Source organism: Montipora capricornis, chromosome 7 (genome assembly GCF_036669925.1).
Source record: "Montipora capricornis isolate CH-2021 chromosome 7, ASM3666992v2, whole genome shotgun sequence".
NCBI lineage: Eukaryota > Metazoa > Cnidaria > Anthozoa > Scleractinia > Acroporidae > Montipora > Montipora capricornis.
In genome coordinates this window covers 28,565,365-28,585,790 of record NC_090889.1, presented here as the reverse complement: position 1 = coordinate 28,585,790, position 20,426 = coordinate 28,565,365, and the positions used below count along the sequence as shown (strand labels likewise).

The 20,426-nt window shown below is 38.9% G+C and overlaps 2 protein-coding genes across 4 annotated transcripts in view; one reads left to right on the top strand and one right to left on the bottom strand.

Annotated features, from left to right (window-relative positions):
- Positions 1 to 402: 402 nt before the first annotated feature.
- Positions 403 to 10,828, bottom strand: LOC138056782 (C-signal-like). 2 transcript variants are annotated; one of them, XM_068902674.1, is made up of 3 exons: positions 10,713 to 10,828; positions 1,136 to 2,028; positions 403 to 667 (listed from the first exon to the last, which is right to left on the bottom strand). In XM_068902674.1, exons 2-3 carry the CDS (start codon positions 1,932 to 1,934, stop codon positions 633 to 635), a joined length of 834 nt encoding a protein of 277 aa, XP_068758775.1. In that variant the 5' UTR covers positions 1,935 to 2,028; positions 10,713 to 10,828; the 3' UTR covers positions 403 to 632. The 2 variants fall into 2 exon arrangements, with proteins under 2 accessions (XP_068758775.1, XP_068758774.1); XM_068902673.1 differs by lacking the exon at positions 403 to 667 and having other exon boundaries at positions 962 to 2,028; positions 10,713 to 10,824.
- A 125-nt stretch (positions 10,829 to 10,953) lies between these two features.
- The window catches only part of LOC138056778 (serine/threonine-protein kinase TBK1-like), a 31,381-nt gene continuing 21,908 nt past the window's right edge, over positions 10,954 to 20,426 (top strand). Inside the window, exons 1-10 of one of the 2 annotated variants that reach the window (XM_068902669.1) lie at positions 10,954 to 11,138; positions 11,272 to 11,378; positions 11,674 to 11,814; positions 14,727 to 14,856; positions 16,056 to 16,146; positions 16,832 to 16,922; positions 17,176 to 17,238; positions 18,114 to 18,208; positions 18,774 to 18,884; positions 19,919 to 20,036. In XM_068902669.1, the coding sequence (XP_068758770.1) occupies positions 11,286 to 11,378; positions 11,674 to 11,814; positions 14,727 to 14,856; positions 16,056 to 16,146; positions 16,832 to 16,922; positions 17,176 to 17,238; positions 18,114 to 18,208; positions 18,774 to 18,884; positions 19,919 to 20,036 (933 nt within the window). In that variant the 5' untranslated portion in view covers positions 10,954 to 11,138; positions 11,272 to 11,285. Of the gene's footprint in view, positions 11,139 to 11,268; positions 11,379 to 11,673; positions 11,815 to 14,726; positions 14,857 to 16,055; positions 16,147 to 16,831; positions 16,923 to 17,175; positions 17,239 to 18,113; positions 18,209 to 18,773; positions 18,885 to 19,918; positions 20,037 to 20,426 lie in introns of those variants that run through there. The other variant, XM_068902668.1, reaches the window with a different exon arrangement.

Here is a 20,426-nt window from a genome sequence, read left to right as displayed (position 1 = left end):
GCTTTTCGTACTTCATCTTTAACTAGTCGTGCTTTCCTTACTTGGCGTACTAAGGGATGTTGAAAACCAAAAATACAAAGGCACTGTAATTTGATTAACATACTACTTGGATGTTTCTCTTGGTTAACACACTGTCTTAGTTGTTTATTTAGGTTTTGTTTCCCTTAGTCTCAGCTTTTCGTAGTTCAACGTTAAAAACGAAAAATACTACAGCACTGCCATACTAGCCGTACTTGGCGTACTAAGGGGGTGTTGAAAATCCAAAATACAACCACACCGCCCTACTAGCCGTACTTGGTGTACTGGCGGAATGTAAAAAACGAAAAATACTACGGCATTGCCGTACTAGCCGTACTTGGTGTACTAAGGGAGTGTTGAAAATGAAAAAAAATACAACGATACTGCCGTACTAGCCCTACTTCAGTTTTTCGTAGTTCATCTTTAATTTGTTGTACTTGGCATACTGACGGAATGTTGAAAACGAAACAAACTACGTTAATTAGCCGTACTAAGGAAAAAAAGGAAGGTTGTTCGCTAAACTGGGCATGGTATACAACACCAAATCAGAAATCCCTAATCAGAATAACAATGGTTCTTTTGTCTTGTGCCATTTTAGTCTGTTATATGAAAGTCTACCCAAACATTGCAAGACTGGCAGTCCCTTGGTCTGTGAAGAGAAATGCATTTTTATTCAACTGATGTAAATGAACACAAACTCAGGTGGGGGGGGGGGGGGGGTTAGGATAGGTAATGGACTCCTTGACTGGTACCCACGGAGGTTTTTGTTCCAAGATATTATTGTTCAATAATGATTTAGTCAAAGTTGAAATTTATGTTTAGTTTGACCCAACTGGGTAAGGATCAGAAGCTTTGTCAAACTAAATTTGTCAAACAATTCAGATCAGCACTTGAAAAAGGTTTTAACTCATTCACACCTTAAGTGCCCGCATGATCATTTGGCGTTAGTGAGAGTAAAATCTGCTCTCAGCTGGGGAAAGGTCAATCTATTCATTTTCCATTTAACGTGAAAAAAAATGTATATTGGCCGCTGGCTTAAGGTTATTTTTTTTCAAATTTAATGTCTCTAATGTCAGTCACCACCTGATTTCTTTGCCATCCCAAGCAAAGAACTTACCATTGTCCTTCAATTCAAGGCTATAAATAATATTCATCAAACAATCCACAGAAAATTCAGGGGTAAAAACTGTTGCTGGGTCAACATTCTTCAGGTAGCGACTAGATAAGTCAGTGTTGACAGTACCAGGGTGTAAAGAAACACAAATAACATTTTTTCTTCCCAGTTCAATGCTGAGGTTTTTGGTTGCCATATTGAGAGCTGCTTTAGACATTCTGTAACTGTACCATCCACCGAGCCAATTATCGGTAACTGATCCCACTCTGGCCGACATATTGACAAGTATTCCAGCTGCGTCGACTGTCTTCGTGCCTGTGTCTGGTGCCGTTGTTTCGGTTTCGGGAATAGTGGCTCCTCCCTGTACACGAGCCTTGGCCTCTTTATTACCAGGATTTAATGTTCTCTTTCGCTTACTGAGATTTGAACCAAAGTACTTGGCCATGAGTAAAGGCCCAATTGCATTCGTCTTCAAAGTTGAAGTTACATCAGACAAATTGACTTCCCTTAAGCTGGTTTCGCCTTTTCCACTGGGATGAAGTATTCCTGCACAATTTATCAGTAAATCTAGCTTTCTGTCGTCAACTTGAGCCGACACGTCTTTGATTTGAGTTTCATCTTGAACATCGAGGCGAAATACTCTTAACAGGTCGCCATACTGGCTCTGCAACTGAGACAACTCCAAAGCGTTTGCAGGTTCTCTACACGTTGCTATTACCTTTGTCTGTCTTGCAAGTAGGTATCGGCACATTTGCAAACCAATTCCGCGGCTTGCACCTTGAATCAAAGCGTTTGATACCATTTTATGGCTCCCGATTTGGATGGCCAGACGATCCAGCAAATTTCAACAGGCATTATATGTAAATCAGAATCAGCGCGGCAAGGAAGATTGGTACCTAGAGATTGTGTGATACGAAAGTGAAATATTCAGGCGCCAAACTTGAACTGCGTTGTAAGTTTGCTATTTTTAAATTAGTAAAAACCCTTGAGCTTCCTGTTTCTTCTACAGCAGTTTTGAAAGTCAACTTAGTCAAGGAAGCATTTATTTTGCAGGCCATAGTTTTGAAGTTAGAGGAGGAGCAGCAATATTGAATGTATTAACAGTGATAACTGGTAAGTAAGCTTATATATATATATATATACGGAATCTCTTCTCTTACAAAACTTTTTTAACCGTAAACACACTATTATCAGGGTCATTGAGAACTTTATCAGGTTCCTTTTGTCAAAATGTCGTAGTGTTTTCCCACAAGTTCCCTAAACTTTATGGGAAGCGCTACTAGAATCACAAGCGCCGAACAATGCTGTTTACATGTGCTAGTTGTACACGTGTTGATCTGCTTCATTGAGGGCAATTTAGTTTACACTCACTGTACCACCTCTACTTCATTGTTCATTTTAAACTGAACAGTGGCGAGGTATCTTAGACCTGTTGTTCTCATGCAGGGATACGGTTTAGTTTTATGAAAGCATAAAAATTAAGCAAAGCTTGTGTTCCGTAGTCTTCCTTTTATATAGTTTCGAACTTATTGAAGAAAATTAGTTTACATTCATATCGAAAGTCAACCTAATATAATTCGTAGACTGTACACCGTTTGTTTTTATTTGTGACGTATTGAAGGACGTGGTTCGAGTTGTAAGGGTGTACCGAGTGTAAAATGCATTAGATGTCAACCTCGATCCCTCAGGGTCTCTATTCTTTGCCTTCAAATTATAACGAAGACGACACCTGGAACCAGGTTTTCTGAGCACCCCCAGCAAACCATTGTTTTAACGAAAACCGCTGGTCATTGCTGTCTAAGGTCTTCCTTGTTGTTGAGAGACGACAATGGAGGCAGAGAAGAGAGACCCTGGGAACGAGGTTGCATTAAATGTATGACGGAAATCCAGGGAAATCGATTTTGGTTCGAGATAAAACGACAAGAGCCCTGCCACCTCAACCCGCCACTACAGCGACAATACCGTAAATGAGAGGAACTTCTGACATGCTTCTGTGGCAAGCATAATACAACCTTCCAACGTAAGCGTTGCCCACAGACCTATAACGACTTTACGATGCTTACTAAGACAAAGACGACCCCAAGGACAGACAAGGAGCAGTATACATGATCACATGCTGCTATTGCCAGGCCACTGACATTGGTGAAACCGGCAGGAATCCAAACACACAACTTATAAAACACAAATAGTGATTTCAGTAACAGTATTGCTGAACACCATTCAAGAGCAAAACACACTATCGACTGGGACTCTGCAAAGTGCTAAACCTACTGTACGAACTGTTACCAGCGCCTGACACTTGAAAGCTGGTATAAAAACGTAGAAAATAATTAAACGAGATGCTTCCGTGAAGCATACACTGGGTTGCCTGTGGTACATGCTACAGAAAATCAGAAGGCACTGAATTGTGTGGTATTGAAATACAGCATTCCAGTCTCTGAAGAATGACAAATAAAAGAGAAGCGAGAAACATTGGCTTCTGGGCTGACATGTTGATAATTTTCAAGTTCCCTCACAACCTCTTTGCACCACAAGTGTGCCCTCTGAGCATCTGAAAGATTTCACTGAAGTCAAACCCTGTTCAGCGGGGTTAGTGTTAGGATGGGAGACCAAAACAATAAACCCTTCACAAAAAACAGAAGCATCTGACCGAAAATACTATTAACGCTAACAAATGCGAACTCAGTAAGGTACAGATTTTGTTAACTAGCTTTATGCAAAACAAATATTGATGAAAAAGCAAATAACTATTGATACACAGTTTTTAGAAAGAGCAGAAGGAAGTTTCCGGGACGGTCGATCGAGAATAAAATATTTACGACATGAAAACAACATTAATTTTGAACCGTGAATATAGAATATAAAAAGTTAAGATCAGCGACAAACATTTTGGGAGATTTGTGCTACGTTCAAGTAAATTGCAAAATCGAAAGTGACATCGCCGGAATTCAGCGGGCGCCGTGATTAAGTTACCGCGGCATGTTCACTCGCCAAACAGTGAAGCATATGTCAAATGGTGGCAAATGATGATACCGGGTTTTTGTAAGTTTCTTTTTCTGTCAAGTGTTATAAAGTTTGACAATGAAATGAGCGAAGTCAAAACAAAGATCACAATCGCACAAATATTGTTTATCCAAAGTAAAAATTTAGGCCACAAGACGCGCACGACGTTATTTATCACCAGGTAATTCTATCATTTTGGAAATAGCAGCTACTTTATTATTCATCTGCGTCACAAGTTTTCACTGATTTTGGGGCTCATTTTGTTGAAACTCAAGCACGCTTCCAACAGGCCTGTGAACCCTTCCTGCTTACAGAGCAATACTAAAAAAACTTCTCCCATATCACATTTGAACCTTAAGCTCGAAAATTCAATACACAACATGATATTATAATTCACAAAGGCAGAAAATACCACAGAATCCTTTTTCAGGGAAAAATTTATTGTAACAAACAACATATTTGCTCTTGGAGGCGAAAACCTCTTCCTATTTCATTGCGTGCGTGAAGACAAGAAACTCAATCGTGTCAAATTACCATGTACTTCAGGTAAATACAGCTCACTTTGATTTCGTCTCGACGGGCGATAGATTGTTGTCGAAGTCCAGTACTCGTCGCTTTTGAGATTCCTGCCTAGTTTATCCAACTGACTTTCCATTATTGAGCTCCATAAGGGTATATTTTGTTTAAGGATCCACTAAAACGCCATTCGCGTTACATGACTTTCGACGCCATTGTAGGTTAAGTTGATGGTTCTACGGCGTCCGCCAGAGAAATCTACGCAGTTCCACTATTCTCTCGCTCCTACGTAAATACGCGCAGAAGGCTCTGTGCACAAATACACCACGTACCAGGGGAGTGACAGGCAAGACTTTTAACGACACGGGAAAAAAAATAATAAAATAAATAAAACAAACAAACTAAACGCAGACCAACCCAGTAATTAAACCACTGCCAACTTTACTTCTACCTTCACCATACAAACAATTACCTAGAAGAAAATCTTAACTACACACAACTCCTCAGCTTACAAACCGCATCGTAATGCACAAATCGCCACTCACCATCCTCACAACCAATCACATGACTTTTCCCACTACCAATCACAACATCACTGCATTTGTTTCAATTTCCAATCGTTATGACTTTCGCTCATGTTGTCGAAACTTCAGTAAAAAAAAAACTGCCAACAGTCCTCAGGACCAAACCCATCCTTCATCCCGTTGTGAAATTCAAGAAGTACTCTCTTGTAGGGATAGTTATACCAAGTCACTAAATAAGGCCTCGTTCTATAAACAGTTATGGCCGCTACTAAGTGTAAATAAACCATTTTTTACCGGTAGCACAAGTTTCTTGTAGCTTTTGCCCATAGGAGTCTATCATAGCAACCGCCTGTCTAAAATATGGGACATCATTTTTTACAAAATAACTAGATGCTTCTGTGAAGCATACACTGGCTTGCCTGTGGTACGTGCTACAGAAAATCAGAAGGCACTGAATTGTGTGGTATTGAAATACAGCATTCCAGTCTCTGAAGAATAACAAATAAAAGAGAAGCGAGAAACATTGGCTTCTGGGCTGACATGTTGATAATTTTCAAGTTCCCTCACAACTTCTTTTCACCACAAGTGTGCCCTATGAGCATCCGAAAACTTTGTAATACTAAACTTCACGGAAGTCAAGCCCTGTTTCGCGGGGTTAGTGTTGGGATGGGAGACCAAAACAATAAACCCCTCATAAAAAACAGAAACATCTGACCGAAAATACTAATAACGCTAACAAATGCGAACTCAGCAAGGTACAGATTCTGTTAGCGTGCTTTATGCAAAACAAATATTGATGAAAAAGCAAATAAATATTGATACACAGATTTCAGAAAGAGCAGAAGGAAGTTTCCCGGACGGTCGATCGACAAGAAAATATTTACTACATGAAATCAACATTAATTTTGAACCTTGAATATAGATCGTTTTCACTGTCACTCAATCAAAAAAATAAATCAAAAACTATCCAGTGCAAAACGCTAAGAAATTGTTTTCTTATAGCTGATAAAGAAATAAGACACTTGTCCAAGTTTTAGGCCTCTGCGTTTCCCCAAACTTCAGATATTCGTCGAAATGTTTCGCAGGCCGGAAAATAGTGTAAACATCTGGAACTGACTTTGGCTATCTAGGCGACTGATTATCACTACTGAAAAAACAAGCATTTACATAAGCACTTTTCCTAATGCTCCAACTTCTAAAAGGGCTCAAAATCATGAGATAAGTATATATTTTTCAACAAACTTGATCGTAGCTTTGTGTCACGCACCTACATAATCCGGAAATTCAAAATGCTCTGGTTTCCAAACGAAGCACGCTATTGAGCTGTGAAATTGTCAACAGATATAGATATGCCGCCTCTTATGCCTGATGAGGATAAAAACTTTGGTGGATCTTTAGTTTTAGATTTTGGAAGGTGATGACGTCACGTGAAAACGATCTATAGAATATAAAAAGTTACGATCAGCGACAAACATTTTCGGAGATTTTTGCTACGTTCAAGTAAATTGCAAAATCGAAAGTGACATGGCCGGAATTCAGCGGGCGCCGTGATTAAGTTACCGCGGCATGTTTACTCGCCAAACAGTGAAGCATCTGTGTCAAATGATGGCAAGATACCGGGTTTTTGTAAGTTTCTTTTTCTGTCAAGTGTTATAAAGTTTGACAATGAAATGAGCGAAGTCAAAACAAAGATCACAATCGCCCAACTCTTGTTTATGCAAAGTCAAAATTTACTCTCCAAGACGCGTACGACGTTTTTTATCACCAGGTAATTCCATCATTTTGGAAATAGCAGCTACTTTATTATTCATCTGCGTCACAAGTTTTCACTGATTTTGGGCCTCATTTTGTTGAAACTCAAGCACGCTTCCAACAGGCCTGTGAACCCTTCCTGCTTACAGAGCAATACTAAAAAACTTCTCCCATATCACATTTGAACCTTAAGCTCGAAAATTCAATACACAACATGATATTATAATTCACAAAGGCAGAAAATACCACAGAATCCTTTTCCAGCGAAAAATTTATTGAAACAAACAACATATTTGCTCTTGGAGGCGAAAACCTCTTCCTATTTCATTGCGTGCGTGAAGACAAGAAACTCAATTGTGTCAAATTACCATGTACTTCAGGTAAATACAGCTCACTTTGATTTCGTCTCGACGGGCGATAGATTGTTGTCGAAGTCCAGTACTCGTCGCTTTTGAGATTCATGCCTAGTTTATCCAACTGACTTTCCATTATTGAGCTCCATAAGGGTATATTTTGTTTAAGGATCCACTAAAACGCCATTCCCGTTGCATGACTTTCGACGCCATTGCAGGCTAAGTTAATGATTCTACTGTGTCCACAAGAGAAATCTACGCAGTTCCACTACCCTCTCGATCCTAAGAAAATACGGGCAGAAGGCTCTATACACAAACACACTACTTACCAGGGGAGTGACAGGCAAGACTTTTACCGACACGGAAAAAAAAAAAAAAAGAGAAAACGAACAAAGTAAACGTAGACCTCGACTGGGTTTGCCCATAGGCAGCCCAGTAATTAGGATAGTACGCACAATCTCGTTGTTCAATAGCTGTGTTTAAATGAGAGTATGCAAACACGGCTGTGACATCACAAATTTTGATCGGTTATGTAGTCAGACGCGCGTTTTGATTGGCTGGTAGGAAATATGAGCGTGTATCAAGAAAATCTGTGTCAATCGAGAAGTAAAACAACCAGCATTTTCCTTCAGTTGTAGAATTATCTTTGAGAAATTTTGTAAAAGCAATAGAGGACTTTTTTCCCTATTTCCATAGGAAATTGAGGTCGAGACTGACGGCGTGGGAGCGTCTGTTGGCCTTTTTCCGTTGTAATCTGCAAAACCCAAGGGCAACCAACGAGCAAATTAAGCGAAAAGCCCTTTGGGAGACATTCCTAGGCTCCTTGTAATGTATAAAGACTGCCCAGAGAGATGTTTCTACCACCTAGAAGAATTTGATCTGTTCGGATATCTTTATAGCTCAGTGAAAATTGAGGTGTCCGAAAATTTTACGGAACGAAATCTTCATTTCAGCTAAAAGTTTCAACGTTTAAACAGAGGTTTAACTCAAACGATGATAGATTTCGATGCTTATAGAACTTTATAGAACTTTATTTTCACACGATAATGGTTAAAGCTTGTGGATCGTGCACAAATCATATTGGTTTTTGTGGAGAGGGGAAAACCGGAGTACCCGGAGAAAAACCTCTCGGTGCAGAGTAGAGAACCAACAAACTCAACCCACGTATGACGCCGGATCTGGGAATCGAACCGAGCCTAATTGGTGGGAAGGAAGGGGGTAGTTTCTAAAGAAACTGTGGTGCTGCGTCGGTGGGGAAGTTGTATTCAGCGTTAGCCCTTCGCTCTGACGAAGGGCTAACGCTCGAAATGTCAGCTTTCAGAATCTCTGTACGGTGGCCAATTTACATTATCAACCACATTGGTGGGAGGCGAGTGCTTTCACCCGTGACTGAGCCAGGATTCTCCTTTTGGGTATGAAATGGTGAACATGTGTATGAACGACCATTCCTTAGGGTTCAAAACATCAGTGGGCAACTATAGTTTTTACATATCAGAAAGAGAAGTGATGTGTGGATTTTGGAGAGCAAAACCGTGCTGAGCATTTCGGCAATGTGTTGGTTGAAAGTGTCAGTAGTTCGGCATGACTTGCCCTGATCCCTCATCTTATCACTGCACGCAACTCAGTTGGTGGTCTGCCCACACAGCATTCTTTTCCGTTGTCATCACGGGAGTTTTTTTCCACAAAAAAGATGGAAATAAACCACACGAAAGAAACGCCTATTGTGCATCTACCTCTGTAATGAAATTGGCTTCCTGTGGGTTACCACATTTCAAGATGTCAGGGCTCTGGCCTTAATTTTTGGCATTTTCAGAACATAGTCCCATGAGTCATTAGTCCATATTAGTCCATGAGCCATCATATATAGAGAGGAATGGTTTTGAAGCTCGGCAAACATCCAAGGAGCAAACAAAGATGCCAAGATTTAGGTTGGAAAGTCCACGACCGTGCACCGTGAATCTTATTTTGCGCTCATACACGATGCATGAATTACGTAACCAACACGTTTTCAGGGGCACCCAACGAGAATACAGTTCAAAACCACTTAAACATAGCATTGTTAAACGTATTTTGGTATTTAAACGGTAGATATTGGCATATTTTTATCCCCTAATTTTTTTTATTTGTTTGTATTTCCTAGCTGAAAGTCTAGTGATCCGAAAATTATAGGGATCAAAATTTACCTTTTCGATAATTTCATCCAGAAAAAAGGCTCCCGAAGATTCTAGGTGACCTTTTTAGGGTAAAAATCCGTTTAAAATGGGCAATTATAGCATTTTTTAGGTGTTCGAGAATCGTAGGACAGGCAGGCAAGCAAGAAATTTTAGAACAAATGTTCCGAAAGTTCTAGTTCTCAAATCGCCTTCCGAACAGATATTTTCCGAAAATTGACGTTGGGTGCCCCCTGACGTTTTGTGTTTTGTGCACGACCAAGGCCAAAAAAGAGAACAAAAACATACAACAAAGAAATTTTTTGGGTTTTATAACCATTCCCCTCTCTCTATTAACTATGTTCAAAATGACAGTTATTTTCCAGGGGAAACTTTTCAAAATACGCAAATTCAATTTTTGCAAATTAGATTGTATTCCGCTTCCTTTTATTGGGTAGAATTCTGGAGCCACTTGTGAGGCTTCTGTCACCCCTACCTCCTCCATCGTCTTTCTGATGGTCTCCCTTTCCCTTAGCTGGAGTTTTTCTGGGTAGTCTCAGCATTCTTTTTTTTTTTAATTAGGATAGCGGGAATAAGGTCTGAAGAGGCATAGTTAAAAGACATATATTTGAACTACAGCAAAAGGCATGTTACTAGTAAGATGTTGGATCAACTCAGTTATGAACGTCATAAATATTGTCTTTTGAATTCTCCTACTACCATAATTAAATCACGTGTAAGCATTTAAAAGAACCTATGAAAGGTGCAATAAACAGAAAATATGTCGGCCAATACCAGTTGAACGCGATGCCTCAAAAATATGCAGTGACAGGTTAATTTTAAGTTTTGTGGGTCTGCGTACGCGGAAATCCACTTTAATGCGACGAAATCGCGGGGCCTAAGGTTAGTAAAAATAAATTACTGTGTATCTAAAACATGTTGACGCTACATTTGTACCGATGCTTAATAAGATATATACTCATTTACACCATTTCCTTGTTGAGCTTTTTGTATCCATGGAGTAATAATTGGACATTTTCTGTTTCATGACACTTTCGCCGTTCTTATTGGTTGGTTATATGAATTTTTTGAGAACACATGGAATTATCAGTGGTTCGATGTTAGGGTGCGTTCGATTGACCGTATTCCGGAATAGGAATACGTGGAATAGAAGTTAGAAATTCTTCGTTTTTACGACGATTCACATTAAAACAAACACCTTCTAAAATGCTATTTTAAACATATCTTTATTAACCTTGTTGTTCCTTACCGTATTTCTTACCGTTGTTCCTTCATTCTTATTCCGGAATAAAGTCAATCGAACGCACTCTCATTCTCTCTTCCACGTGGCAGGTGTCCTATTCGCTTGCCAATGTTCTTCCAAATTTCTCGCAGAAATGGATGAACGGTTTTAAAGATCCAATGACTTTTTAAGCTGACCTAATGTGACTGTTATGCAGTACCATAGCTCAGAACTGACCTCTACGTAACCTCTATTTCAAGCATTTCCGTCACGTAACTTTTGCGTTAATATATTTCGTTACTAGAATAATCTGAAAATTTTCGTCAGTACCCCCCAGCGTTGCCAGAAAATGTAAACAAGAAACCGATCGAAGGATCGATGGATTCGTTCAGCTGGACTATTTTTTGTCTTGTTCTGGAGTGATATTTCTTGTCCGTTCTTTTAATCGGAAATCTCTAACTACACGTAAATGACAAGTGAACTTTAGTCCATCATGTTTTCATGTTGATCATGTTTCGTGCCAAATTGGTCGTTTTCCAAGAAACGTATGCCTCAGTAGTTTCGCGTTTAATGTGATGTTTCTTTCCCGGAAATCTAGACCATCGAATTAACATGGAGATCAGAAGCAGCCAAACCTACATATGGAATCTTAAGGATTTGCTTGGACAAGGAGCTACTGGAGAAGTTTACAAAGGCAGAAACAAGGCAAGATAATTAATTTACCCATCAACTATGCTTAGATGCAAATTACCGATAGTGTTCAACTCTGCTAAGCTGTATTTGCATCTTCTGCATCTATTTTAACGTACGAACAACGAAGGGGCGCGTAAAACGAAAAAACGGTCTTTTAAGGGCGTTTTGTTTCATCGCATTTTGCTTTCGGTCTTCAACCAAATTTGCTTTGGAGAGCAATATTCAATAATGTTGCGATAGTTGATCACTCATTTTCATTGCAGATTTGAAAATGTCTTGAGTTTACTTTCGCTTTTCTTCTTCTCAGAAAACTGGCGAGACTTGTGCAATCAAGGTTTCGAACAACTTTGGAATGATGCGACCTTTTGAGGTTCGAAGAAGAGAGTACGACGTACTCTTGAAACTGGATCACGAGAATATTGTTAAGACTTTTGCAACCGAAATTGAGGTACATACTACGCATTTATTGTTTTCCCCCCTCAACATTTGCGTTGCAGGCTTCTGTTTCACGGGGAACAGAAGCTGCTGAAGAAAATGTTTTGGCATTCCTTGGTGATTAGTCTACACTGAATTGTCTCGAGTTTGCGTATCCGAGTGTTTGGATATTGTACTCTGTTTTTCCTCATTTTTTGCAATGATTTTCAGTGCAAGGACGAAATTTGATTCGGCGATAAAGATGACACCAGCTTTTGAGACCCTCTAACAATCAGCAGTCATTCGATACTCAGGTGAATTTGCATGATTTATCGGGTTAATAACCACAGTCCATGCGGGGATTCCCCTTTACGTCATCGCGCCAAGTTTCGTTATGATCTGAGAGATATGTCAAAAGAAATACTGTAAGTAACTATTGAAAGAAGGTTTCCAAATAACTTTGAAACTCTGTGAAATGAGGATAGATCTAGAAACAAAGGAACTTTTTTACCTCAAGTTGATTAACAAAATATATAGCAGGAAGTCGAATATTTAATGACCCAGGAACTCTTGAAAAGGCGTGTTCCCGTCTCACACTCGTGTGTTTAAATAATCGAATAGTTATTGTCATCAGTGCAGTGCTTCACTTCCCACCAAATGAATACAGTAAATACAAGTTTTGTTGTCTTCTGTAATGGGTCGATCTGTGATAGTTTGTGCTGATCTTCAGTAAGTTTTGTAAGGTAGCAGCAAGTCACATTTTATTGAAAAGCAGTCTAAAGTACTAAAAGATCAGACAACAGCACAGACTTTCTTCCAACACATTGTGACTAGAATAGACTCGAAGCTCTTATACTATTGATGGCTTGAGGTTATCTTTTACCATATTTGGTCATTAAGCTTGAATGAGTATCCCTTTCTTTTATTGTCTGAGTCTATCTGATTTAGAGAGTTCAATTTCCTCGTCAAGGGAGAACAGACAAGTCACAGATGTTAGCCATTTTTGTTGCAGATGACAGCCTTAAGCTTGCTGACTTGTTAGAGTGTACCTGTTTGTATTAAGAGCTCTTTTCCTGTGTTCTTTTAAGTGATTGTTGTGAAATGTCAGGCCTTCTTGCATTACATGCATTGAAAGTTTTTGGCATGTTGTCATTTTGTATCGGATTAACCCTTAAGCCTTTTTTGCAAAAGAAAATGTGATTGCAGGCTCAACTCCAATAAGGACAATTTCAGCATTTTTGAAGGGTTGTGGACCAATGTAGAGTTTTTGCTTTTTTAAAATATTAAATTATTTCAAAATCTGCTGAAATTTTCAGACAAATCTGTCCAGATTGAAATTTGTAAAGAAGTCACCATTTTTTCCAAGTAAAGGATTTCAGTCTTTTATATAAATAGCATAAATTGGGACAACATGAATTTGACTACCATCATTCAGAGGACCTGAGAACTATGAAAAAAAAAGTATGTTGTAGGAGCCAAATGTAGCTGCTTCAATTTGTATTACATGCATGCATTAACCATAATATTCCTCATGTCTTCCTAAACCTCTCTTGAGTGAGGACCTTCCCCTCTTTATGCAAACAACTTCAAAGGCCATATTATAATGTGCCACTGACAAATTATTCTCTTCAAACAAGGATTTCAAAAATAAGAAATGCTGGTTGGCTTGAACAAAAAAAAATCATAATTAAGTAAAGTATGATTGCCCGGGTTAGTGTATATACACATGTATATAGTCCTGAGAAGGACTGTTTGAGATGACATTGCTTGATGTTTTGACAACCTGAGCAGAAGTCATTTTCAGAGTCAAGTTTTTTTGTGTAATGCTTAGTAAAAGGTAAAGTCACTGCTTCCGATTCAGAAGGCCCATCAGGCCGAGGCTTATCTCCGGTTTCCGTAGCATGAAGCGACTAGGTGTATTAATGCTCCCCCCTGGATGGGATGCTAGTCCATCACAGGGTTACCCCCAGCATTATGCCGGTACCCATTTATACACCTGGGTGGAGAGAGGCACCGTGAGAGTAAAGTGTCTTGCCCAAGAACACAACGCAATTGTCCCTGGCCAGGCCCCGAACCCAGACCACTCGATCCGGAGTCGAGCGCACTAACCATCATTGGTCAACTTGTTCGTCTTGTTATTGGTCGACTCTCAGTTGAGCCTTTTATAGGTTGAAGATCTGTATGTGTATTGTAGAATATGCTGAGCAGTTCTTTGATAGAGTAAATCATTGTGTTGTTTGTCTGTAGTTGATGTCGTCAATAAGTCGTTTGTAGGGTGTGGGAAGTTGTAGCCATTGGTTTATTGCTGTCTGTTCTAAGTTAGTAAACCAGCTTTCCAATACAATCTGTTGGTGGTAGTTTGTGCTGTAGGTAACACATTCAGGAGAGTCCCAGTCAAAACTGATGCATATACAACTTCCCCCACCCTACAAACGCCTTTATTACATCAACAACAGACAACAACATACTGATTTACTCTATCACGGTACTGCCTGACATATTTTTTACGATACACGTACAGATCTTAGACTCATACACGGATCGAAATGCACCAATCAATGTTTAGTCTTCACAGCCAATTACATCTTGGGTCAACTGACAGTCGACCAATAACATCAACAATAGGTTCACCAATGACATCTACGACTAAAATTTTTTTATGGCAGCTACTGATGTTACACAAATCACTTGACTCTGAAGATGACTTCCACTCAGATTGTCGAAGCATCAGTCAGTGTCATCTCAAACGGTCCTTCTCAGGACGACACTGACCTGGACGATCATAGTTCACTTGATTATGATATGACTCCTGGGTTCAAACCATTTACAACAAAAGAAATGTAGAGAGATTTACTGTTTTTGTCCGCTAACATGATAGCAATGAGATAACAGGAAAATTACTAGCTATTGTTGTTGTTGTTGTTGTTGTTAACACCATTTTGGCAGCTAAGGACTCAAAATGAAATCATGGTTATGGAGCTGTGTTCTGGTGGAAGCCTTTTCACAATGCTTGAAAATCCCAGCAATGCTTATGGTTTTCAAGAAGAGGAATTTAAGCAAGTAGTCAAAGATGTTGGTAAGACGTCACATTAATTTTGAACATTACTCACGAATGATCAAATGATTTAAAAATGAATGATCAAATGATTAAATGAAGCTCATGAAGTGCATTGCCCAAAAGCTGTCTTTATCTTTTGAATTGTTTACATAGGTAAAAATACTTATCAAAATTAATTGTGCAATAATACAATCATTATAAAGCTAAAGTATACTTTAAATGTTAAGACATGTGAATGGAGTTGTATGTCATGAACTTGCTCTGTATTAGCTGTTTAGTTATTCTGTTTACATGTTTCTAATTGGATTAGTAGATCATGTGTTTAGGACAAGTAGATCACATGTTTAGGTGGTGTGATCATGCAAGAAGAAATGTTTGGCTCTTTGTTTTCTGATAACTCAGTGTTCAGTGTATTTCTGTTGCACACATCAGTAATAAAGTGAGTTAGTTTACACTCAATTGGACCTCAAACTTTAACATTAAACAGTATTATTATTGATTTTTGAAACTTGTTTTGTTACAGTAGCATTCTGTATTGACATAGGGTAATTGGCTTGTGTGGGTTCTCAAATGTTTTTGCCCTTGTGGGTAAGAAATTACAAAGGATAGGTAGGCCTGCTGGACAATAATTTATTATCCTCCTGTAGCATGACATTTGTGACATCTGCCAAGGAACTTCCAGAGATGTCCAGAAATGCATATAATTAGTTGTGCACTCACGTCTGGGAATACAGGCAACGAATGTCAAAAAGTGTTCCCAAAATTCTGGTTCTCAAGATGAACAGCTGCATTTACTCATGTACAAAAAAATTATTCTAACCCTTACACTGACGTATAATGTTCCATTTTAAAGAGACACTTCGTGCTGGATATCAAAGTTGCGGGCATTCATCTAATTCCATGCATTTCTGGACTCAGCAGGTTGACACATTAAAGCTCTGTGTGCAACCAGTGAGTCCTAGGCAATTTTAGCTTGCATATATACGGTAGCTGGGGGGATTGTTGGTACATTAGGCAAATAACAAGCAGCAAAGTCAAGCGGCAAATGGGAAGGAGCACTGTGAAATCCCAATTTTATTTGCGTCCCACACCAACAATCCCACCAGTTATGCAAGCAAAGGTAATTTTAATTTAATTACTGCAAAAGTTGTTAATTTGTTAGCCTTAATTACAGAGCTAAAATGTTTTGTTGAGGCTCTAAATTTCCATTGATTTAGTGGCTGGAATGAAACATCTGCGGGAGCAGGGTATTGTGCACAGGGACCTCAAGCCTGGGAATATTATGAGAGTTGCAAAAGATGATGGCAGGTAACTTGCGAGCTAGAATCAATGACAAATTCGTATTATTCAAATGAAACAATTTCACAGTTTTGGACTTTGATACCGCTTTCCCCTCCTCTTCATTCAATGTTGGGCTGAAATGCGAGATTTTCCACACAGCACAACTCCTGACTCATAGACAAGAAGCATGTCTGTCCCACCTAATGTGTCCATGATTGTATACTTCTGAACAGAAACAGACGTAAAGGTCTATAGACCCTTTGGATATACATGTTTAAATAGCATTTATGTGATGGTTACAATGTACAGGTTTTCTGTCTAGAAATGGTTATTTTGATGATTTTATACCCAGTTGCCCATCACTTTCAAGTAATAAATCTACGTCAGAAACCGATCCATTGCTGACAGAAATGAGAGCTTTCTTTTGTTCATGGGGAAAAAGTTTTTTTTTGCATCCCTCATTTTTAAAACAAGGGGCTGTCTTGGATTTATTCAGGGATGTGATGTTATTTCCACAAGGGAAAAGTAAAATTAATATTTTCTGTACACAGGTGAGCTCAGCTTTGAGCTCAGGGGTTTGCAAGTCAAATTCAAGCTTTGAGGACTAGAATCTCTATTTAAATGAATATGTGAGCTGTTGTTCTTTTTTTTTCTTAATTGGGTCCTGACTTTAGTCATTGTCTGAAAATGTGCAAATTTTATTATATTACAGTTTTGTGTACAAATTAACTGATTTTGGTGCAGCAAGAGAACTGGAAGGTTCTGAAGAGTTTAAGTCGATTTATGGAACAGAGGAATACTTGGTATCTAACTTTTCTCTCTTTGATAGTCAAATTTTCACTTTAAAATTATAATAATAACTTACCATTGAACAAGAAACCCACCCCACACACACACACACACACTGATGATTAAAATCATCTGGCATTAGACAGAGTAAAATATGTATATATATGTTTCTTTCGTAGGAGTCAATGGGTTAACCTGTACAATAGTGCAGTCCTCCTTGATTGAATGTAACGTAATATAATTATCTTCATTTGTAATTATGAACAGCATCCTGATCTATATGAAAGAGGTGTGCTAAGAAAACATGGCGTCAAGGCATTTAGTGCTACAGTGAGTATGCAATCAAACTGTAGCGTTTTCTGCATAGCTCCATTCTCTCTTTTTCAGTGATTATATATCAGGCAAAAGTCCTAGAAAGCAACAGAACATTTAAATGGTTTCAACTACTAGATGTGGAGCTAGATCAAAACTATTCGGGCCTTCGGAGAATGTTTTGTCACAAAACATGTTTACTTAACAATTCTGTAATCTTTTTGCTGAATTATCATTTAAACTCGTCAGCAATACGATGAGCTTGAAAACTGGTGCCTTAAGGGTTGGTAGGTAGGCTGAGCAAATTCACGCCAAGCAGGGAGGAATCCTTGGCAATCCTGTGCATGGGACCCCATCCTGAATGCAGCTTCCAACAAGCACCATCACACTGAAAGGAATTCAGTGGAAGATACTCACCTGACCCCATACTTAATTACCAATGCCACAAAGTGAGAAAGGGCCAGAAGGCTAAGGAGGGGAGCTGGAATCCTCAAACATTCGCTAAATACAGGCAGCCAAACAAAAGCTCTGCAAAGATCAGCTCAAAAACCATGAGGCAAGCAATAAGCCCCTCTGAGCACCCTACAGATGATGTAAGCTTGAGGACAAAAATCCTGGCCACATTGGCGTGGGCTTAACTTTGCCTGAACAACATTTGGAAAAAGTACTGGTAGTCTTTCACAAACTTTGTGCTGAAAACTCACAGTCACCTAAGTTTGATTTTTTTTTACCTCTGGAGATAAGTGATATGTTTCATCTATGAATCCTCATGCTCCAAGGAAGGATGACATTCCATTTTTTTTCTCCTTGTTTCCTTGTACTTCATTAAACACACACATTTCGAGTTTCTATGAAATAAGAGCCTTGTCTTCATTATGGTGCTTGCTCTTCAGGTTGACTTGTGGAGTATTGGTGTTACCTTTTACCACATTGCCACAGGGCAACTACCCTTCAGACCATATGGTGGAAGACAGAACAGGGAGACCATGTAAGTGAGTAGATTTCAAAGAACTTGTGACAGAAGGGAGTCAATCTGTTGACCAAGTTTCTAGTGGTGAACCCTACCCAACTTCTGCAAAAAAACAAACAAACCAACAACAAAAAAACTGTCTTGCCAGTGAGTATGTTGCCAAGTTCCAAGTGCCAGCTATTTTAATGGCCCGAGGGACACATTCAATTAGATTATTTAACTTTTGAAAGTTAACCAAACGGCAAAGGATTAGGGAATTTTTTCAAGGCTCACTGTCCAAAATGGCTGGCCACATTAAACTTTGGTAGTGAGTCTAAAGAACTTCTGTCTTCTTAGCCAATCCCTGACTTACCCTCAGTTTCTTGTAAGATTTGCAACAAGTCATTGCATAATTAAGCTATGCACATGGTTTATTGCACAAAATGTAGAATAATGATGTATTGTATCAGCTGCTTGTGCAAGTCTTGAAATGACAAGATAGGCAATTCAGTGAAATAATTCTAAGAAATAATAAAACTTGAATATATTTAATAAATGTAACTGCATCTTATTCAGTTATTAAATAGCTAAAATGAACTTTCAGGCACCAAATTACATCAAAGAAGAGGCCAGGGATAATTTCTGGAGTTCAGAAGAGTCAAGGAGAAAACATCGAATGGAGCGACAAACTTCCGGAGCATACACGTTTGTCACAGTGAGTCAGTCATTCTCTTCTCTGATAAAGTCCTCCCTTGAGAGTGAGGAATATTGGCTGGGGTGGTGGGTGCATGTAGTTTGTTACACGTTTGAAACTGAACACTTAAATTAAGGGTCAAACAGACCAGACCTGTAAAAATGGAGATGTTGTTCTTGGATGTAAAGAAAGTTGACTTATCTCCCTGGCAGGGTTGTGGGGGGGGGGGGGGGTACTCCCTTATATGGGTATGTGCAGCCCCAAAGGGTGTGGTTTTTTAGCCATTTTGGTCTGAAATGAGTTAATTGATTTTTACCATTTTGGTCTGAAATAGAGTATGGTTTTTTCACTAGAGTCTTGATTTGGGTATGTTTTTTTAGAAGAAGCTTCTTCGTCATCATTAGGCCATAATACCATCAACAAAGCCCTTCTCAAATTGTTAAGCCAACCATGTAACTGCTGAAATAGGTCTGAAATTGGGTAGGGAAAGTCGCAGATTTTTGGTCTGAGATAGGATAAAAGTTTCAGGAAGTGGACCGCACACCCCCACCCAATTTTTCTGGGAGTACCTCCTCCCCCCTTCAGTATTAAAGTTGATGGATGGTATGCCTCTTTCATCTTCTATTAATAAGAACACTAATATTTTCCTGTGATTACAAAGGTAGCTCCTTCTCTTCAGTTATTGTTGGTCCATCTCAGGATTCGACCTGCAACGTCATACGATGTGACATTCAACCACTGAGCCAATGGATTCTTGGTTCTACAAGACATGACTCCTCTCTTCTCCAGTGTATTCCATGCAAATTTCTTCTCACATGATCGCCCAATTTCATATCCTTCTTACTAAATTAATAGGCCATTTCCAAGATGATGTCTGCCTCCTCTTCAAAGCGAGTTTAAGCGCAAAGTTTATCTTATGAAAATTACTTTTCATTCATATGTAAAGTAGAACTAATTACATTCACAAAAACTGTGCACTTAGACTCGCTTTGAAGAGGAGGCAGACATGAACTCGGAAATGGCCTAATTAATTTTAATTTCTATCAATTTTTCAGGGGGCTAAAAGATCTTATAACTCCTGTATTAGCTGGTGTATTGGAGTCAGAACCATCCCCTACATCAATGTCATTTGAACACTTTTTCTCAAATGTGCAGGATATTTTGACAAGAAAGGTGAGCTTTTGTCAAGACCTTGTATATTTCATATTCCTGGCAGTCTTTAGGCGCTAATTTTGCACATTCTCTCGTTGATTACTGCCTGTTTCCCCATTGTCAAGTTATACAATGTGCTTGTAAAGGCATTCGTTGAAGCTACTGACCCAAGTTGTTCTAAAGGGGGATAGCACAAACTGGCGGACATATTGTTGTACAAAAAATAATTATTGGTATGAAAACCTGTTAAGTTGTCTACTGTATAGTGAATATTCCAATATATATATAGTGCTATCCACTCATAAAACCATTCTAACTTACACTCTACATTTAATCATTACCAAAAGATCTCATGAATTCGATAGCAATGTGTATTCAGTGGAAATGCCCAAAAATGTGTCTTAAATGTAA

Excerpts from the sequence above, each read along its gene's own strand:
- LOC138056782 (XM_068902673.1), bottom strand. The coding sequence starts at position 1,934 with ATGGTATCAAACGCTTTGATTCAAGGTGCAAGCCGCGGAATTGGTTTG.